General features: G+C 36.5%; 1 protein-coding gene across 1 annotated transcript in view; it reads right to left on the reverse strand.

Moving 5' to 3' along the window:
- LOC106522276 (poly(rC)-binding protein 3) overlaps positions 1-6,078 on the reverse strand; it is a 33,044-nt gene that overhangs the window by 14,114 nt on the left and 12,852 nt on the right. Inside the window, exons 4-9 of the mRNA XM_014015226.1 lie at positions 5,727-5,750; positions 5,590-5,622; positions 5,299-5,415; positions 4,054-4,185; positions 1,740-1,868; positions 1,274-1,348 (exon numbers count right to left, since the gene is read on the reverse strand). Of these exons, the coding sequence (XP_013870680.1) occupies positions 1,274-1,348; positions 1,740-1,868; positions 4,054-4,185; positions 5,299-5,415; positions 5,590-5,622; positions 5,727-5,750 (510 nt within the window). The remainder of the gene's footprint in view (positions 1-1,273; positions 1,349-1,739; positions 1,869-4,053; positions 4,186-5,298; positions 5,416-5,589; positions 5,623-5,726; positions 5,751-6,078) is intronic.

Genomic DNA, 6,078 nt, shown 5'->3' on the forward strand with positions numbered 1-6,078 from the left:
GTATTTATTTTTTTACAATAAGCTGGAATGAAAACAAGCAAAAATGAAATAAAAGTAAAGACTTTCTACTTCTTGCCTTTTTAAAAATGTAAGGAAGAGAAGTAAAAAGTACGCTGAAAAATAATTACTCAAGTAAAGTACAGATACCCAAAAATTCTACTTAAGTACACTAAAKAAGTATTTGTACTTAGTTACTTTACAACTCTGGATAAAACACACRCCTACCATGGAGTAGATACCCACGGATGACAAAACCTGAGATAATACGCAACAGAAAAGCTGAGCTATATTACACATGTGCAAGCTTTCAATCAATAAATGATGCAATAAATGATCTGCTTCAAAACTTTCAAATATGACATAATGTGTGTTTAATTTATCAATACACATAATACAATAAACAATAATTTCAAAAGCCCTGGAGCAAGTTTGTTCTTTCCTATCTATACTGTAGAAATTGCAGTCTATATAGTGACATAAATGCACAGGCATTTGTTTAATTTAAAATCAAAACTCCATAAACAGCAAAGCCAAATTAAAAACTTTATAAACCAAGAAGAGAAAAAAACTGGGTCACATTACCCRCAACAAACTAATTAAAACCCAGAGGACTGAAACAATTGTGGAGTCTGGGGTTCATTAAGCCTGTTTATGAGAGGATTTAAAAYGTGTTTGTCACTTCTCTGCCTGCTATTAGTTGGTTGTTTAGTCACCTCAGCTTCCAGAAATGTGTGATGTGGGGATTTTACTTCACAATTAAACAAAAGATGTAAGAACTGACAGCTGGAGAGAATTTATTTTTGATGATCGTACTTAAGGTTTCAAATACTTTGGACAGTCTTACAGTCTGGCCATCTCCTTTTTGGGAGTTTATACATCATAAGTCTTATGTTTTATTAGTCATCTTTATGGCAACACAAGATTACACTACATGACCTTGATAAATAAGAACTTRGCAGACATCTAGCCATAACTATGTCACACCGGTTTTTAGCCTCAGTCACCYATTCCAACAACTCTTGAAGAAACATTAAAGCTGTTAGGATTAAAACTGCCTTAAACCATTTATATATATGTTTAAATCTTAAACCAACCCGAGGAACAAACAGCACACATGCAGTGAAACATTATTTCATTAATCGAGGGCTGAAAAGCACACGACTTCCTTTTATAAAAGTAAGAAAGCTCCCAGTTGCAGGTTGTAGCTGATGCTGCAGTAAAGAGCCCAGGTTGGCTGAAAGCAGTAATGAGCCATGGCTTGTTCAGCACTTACCTGGCCACCAGAAAAAATAACGGGGGTGGAGGCGGGCTTTGGGCGGTAAGGGATCGTGGCACCTTTGGGTGGGGACTAGAAGAAACAGCAAAGAAGCAAAGCGTCAAACTGCTTTATCAGCAGCACTTCTGCTTTTTGTCTGTAAGTTTGCTATTTTGTAAGATATGAAGAACTTTTAGGATGACTTTATCTAATGAAAAACTACTAGCTTGACTAGATTTAAAAGGTCAGCACATTTGCATGCAGTCATGTCTTATCTGTTAGCAAAATAACTCATAAAAGTGGATGCATTTTATTAAAACTCCCAGAAATTAATCACTGAGTGCTACCAGATTTTGTGACTTCGTTAAACATTTGGCATACAWGGTGTACAATGTGTATTYCTTCAAGAAATGCTAGTTTCAGTCTTAAATATCGTAAAATATTGTTAAATGTATCACTTTTCCACAGTCCACACACACGTTACCTCCAGCATGACCACACAGACTTGTTTGACACACTGGATGATGGCTTCGGGGGTCCCAGAGATTGTCACTGCGCGCTCTGTGGAGTTGGGAAGCATGTCCCCTGCCACTTGAACTTGGGCCCCTGTTGACTGCAGGAGAGTAAAAGACAACCAGAACAATTCTTATTAAAGGGTTAGCCACGTGCCCTCCAAAACAGCTAAAATGTAGCTCTTTTTTTTATTTCATAATGAAGCATAAGTTTGATGAACAAAGCAGAAAGAAGTTGAAATAGCCACCAACTTGTTATTTTAGCTAAAAAAGCTAACTTTAACCAATGACAGCTAAACATTAGCTATAATGGCTGCAAATAGCTAAATATGGCAGAAAACCACTGTAAGAAGCAGAAATAGCTCAAATTAGCAGAAAAAAGCAAAAGAGGTTAAAAAAGCAGAATAGCATTTTTAGCTAAAATGTAAGAAAAAAAGCTAAAATTATTAAAGAAGCAAAAAGTCAGCACAAAGAAGTTAGAAAAAGCAGAACCTTGATGAAGGTGTAAAATTCATTAAAGGTTTATAAACATTTTTCAAGAGTTTCAGGGATGTTGAAAACAGCTTTATTCATTTTCAATGAGAAAAACTGTCTGAAAAAGACATCCATCCAATAGGCGGCCATCTTGGATTTTATTTTTCAGCTTTAGTTTGTGACAGAGCTTGCTCTCAGCTACCAATATACCATTTTTTAGCTCAGTAGATCTTTGGCTGAAAATTGGCTGAATTAAAGAAGTTTGAAATTAGCTTTGGTGGCCATCTTGGATTTTATTTATTTTTGGCTACTATTTGCGAWAGAGCTTACTCGGCTAACAGTACATCAGTTTTTAGCTCATTATATAGAAGATTGGATGAATTAATATGAAACAATGTATGTAAATGTGTACTCATACAAAATGATATCTAACAGGGATTTGATTTTGTTTTTTGCTTGTAGATCATTATTGTTACATTGTCACATTTATTTTTTTGAGAAAAAAGGTGCAGATATTATAAGATTTTTTTCTTCTTTCTGTTGCCTTTCATTTTATTTTTGTGATTTGTGTTTTTTATTGTATAAATTTTGTTGTTTTTAAAAGAAATGAAATTAATAAACGTATAAATAAATAAAAAAATAAAAATTAGAGCCTTTTTTAAAATTTGCATTAGCAGTTAGGTCAAACTTGTGATTAGTATTTAGAATGTGTTGAGTTAGCTCTCAGCTATCAACCAACCTAATTTGTGTTTTGTGTGTCTTAAAACAGCTGAGGGTGCCATGTTGAATTACACAAAGCTGCTGCCTTCCTCTGCTCTCTTATTCAGTTGAACAGGCAAGCCCTGATAAGGGATAAAAAATCCTGTTTGCAGGATTATTCTGTAAATCGTGAAGAACAAGCTCTGCCGTGCAGCGCTATGATCTCTGACATCTGAAGGAACACTGTACCCTGTCAACACTCTACTCAAATTACCTGATAAATATAAGCTCTGTTCTTGTAATATTGCCCCTGAAAGATCATCATGATAATTAGGATGTTTGCACCGGCCTCATCTGTGGTTTGACCCTCAGCTGGGACATCTRGGGTAACACGTTGCCTTCAAGACATTTCTTTTGGCACCTCACGCCCTGTTGTGGTYCTTTTTTCTCAGGTCCCATCTGCTGACATTAACCCGAGGGCCACATGTGAAACACKCTCCGGTTCCATTCTAACAACAACAGTCTATTTAAACAGGAAGTTGGAGTTTATTGTGGTTATTAAGCTGGCAGCAAACATTGGTATACCTCCCCCTGGCTGTCACTTAGTAGGGATGTTGATTTTCATTTTTAATTAGTCGCACTTGCTCCGTGGCTTCAGAGTGACATTTTTTWAATTACTGGGTGAGTACCTGCGATGCAGACTGGAACAACTCAGTAATTTGTGGACAAGAGAACAAAACATAATCTGAACTTTCCTGTCACTGACACCGTTGAAAAGCTGACATTTAGGAGAATGTCTCAAAAACATCATTTGGACGGCTGATATGCATAATTGTAAAGGTGGACGGCTGTCGTAAAAAAAGCAGCAATAATTGAACTCATTGTGCAGCTTTGTTGCACATCTCTTACTTTCAATAACTTATGCCAAACAAAGTCCAAATAATGATTATAACTCATGAAATCCTGCATTTACAATTTCAAACATTGTAACTCAACTAATCTCAAATATACCTATGCAGTGAAAATACTATTTAGCTCCATATATTGTCGTAATAAAGGCTGATTTTCTACATTAAACATTGTTTGGATATGCATGAGAAATACTGGTTTTACCTCTCTCATCTCTTTGATCTTGGAGCCTCCTTTCCCGATGAGAGACCCACACTGGCTGGCTGGGACGACCAGCCTTAACGTGACAGGGGGCTTGCTGGTTGCAGGGCTGTTACTCATGGAATTGATTATGTCCTGGAAAACAACAAATGATAAATTATGGAGCAGGAATATGTGACCCAAAACATTCATGATGCTTAATTGCTTTGGTAGCAACGTTAAAAAAAAAATCCGCTGATAAACATAAAGTTGGTGCAAATTATCGAAAACCTAAAACCACACTGACATTTTCCATTTGTTGTATGAGCTGAAGGCGCTCTAGTTTTTGGGAAAACATAAAAAAATCAATATTTGCTACGCTTCACACAAGTTACTGAGGACACAAGTTGGCGTCCTTGTTTCAGTAATGTTTTTCTGTGTATTTTCAGATCTCTAAATAGAAGTGTTTCTGAAAACTTTTAAAAGTTGATGTTGAATAACTTGCATTGACCAGGCTTGTAAAAAAAAAAGTGCCACAAACTGATGGACATTTAAAACAAGTTTAATGAACTAACATTCTGCAGATCGTCTGCATGCTGTTTTTGTTCTGTTTTATTTTGTGATGTCGTTTCTGTGTTTCTGTTCATCCTGTGTCCGTGTGCAATGCATCAAAAAGACTGTCTAGGCCCTCCTCTTTTGATTGACACCTCATTTGACCAGCTTGGTTCAAGTATCGGCTGTCCAGAGCCAATAATACAGTATATCAGAAGTGACCAACTTCCGGTTTCCATCATCCTGGGCTTTATTGACTGTAGATTGGGCCACTCAGCTCCGAGCTTTATTCTGATGCCACAGCTGTRTAGCCAATYACCATACTTTTCATTTGGTGTGTATTGAGKGGGGTGGGAACTTTGTTTAGTGACGGACGAGGTTAATAATTAGGAGGTCGCCATATTTAGGCAGTATTGCTATGCTAACGAAGGAAGCCATGCTCACAGGAAAATGTTTTTTTTCCATCGTTTTTTGGCCAGTTAGCTGAATAAACCTGATAAGATGAAAATATATTTGTTATTAAGTGTTTCGAGTGCTTCAAGACATGGAAGAGTGATTTTTTGTGGCCAGGAGAACTAAAAATATTTGGATAAAAACACTTCCGGTCGGCCATTTTGATCGCTAATTTCGTCATATTTGAGGACAAATATGCATCAAATGTGAGTGAAAAACAAATATTTTTTCGCTTCTGGTAACAGCTTTGGTGACTCATCATACCTCCTCAAATTTATAGGCGATCATAGCAAAAGCCTTAAATATGGTGTCTGTAGGTCCAGTGATGGTGACAATCCTCTCTGGACAGTTGCCTTCAGAAATGTTGATACGTGCTCCACTCTGGGGGAAAAAAAAACAACAACACGGTAAGTTTAATGCAGTCAACATAGGAGACATTTTACCGTAATCTGAGAAAAGATTGTATTAAATTTAAATAATCTCTTTTGGGTAAACCTGTATGGTGTGGTATGACGGCCAAAGACTATTGCCATAAATATTATTAAAGAAACTCACCTCTTCTCGCATCTTTTTTACAGTTTCTCCTTTCTGAAAACACAAAAACAAAACCGGCGATATTAAATATAACWATTTTCTGTAGATGTGTTTAACTTTATGTTTGTTATCAGGAGGGAAATACATAAAATACATACCTTACCAATAATACTTCCCACCTCCTGCAAACAAAACAGTTCAAAAATGTAATTAAAAAATATAATGACACAAACACTACTATCCCAGGCCTGTTTATGGTGCTTTAATGCTGCCACAAAAATACACCAGAAACAGGAAAGAAGAGAAGAGAAAAAGCTCCAAATGAGAGAAAAGTTTTTTTAAATCCATCTTGTCTTAGTTTCAGGGATAAAGAAACCTGAACATTTAGGGCCAAATAGTTATAGGCCAAGGAGTGAATCACATTTCCAGATTACATGTTGCTGAATTGTCTCTCTCTCTCTCTCTCTCTCTCTCTCTCTCTCTCTCTCTCTCTCTCTCTCTCTCTCTCTC

The sequence above is a fragment of the Austrofundulus limnaeus genome, unplaced genomic scaffold (genome assembly GCF_001266775.1).
Source record: "Austrofundulus limnaeus strain Quisiro unplaced genomic scaffold, Austrofundulus_limnaeus-1.0 Scaffold125, whole genome shotgun sequence".
NCBI classification, from domain to species: Eukaryota; Metazoa; Chordata; class Actinopteri; order Cyprinodontiformes; family Rivulidae; genus Austrofundulus; species Austrofundulus limnaeus.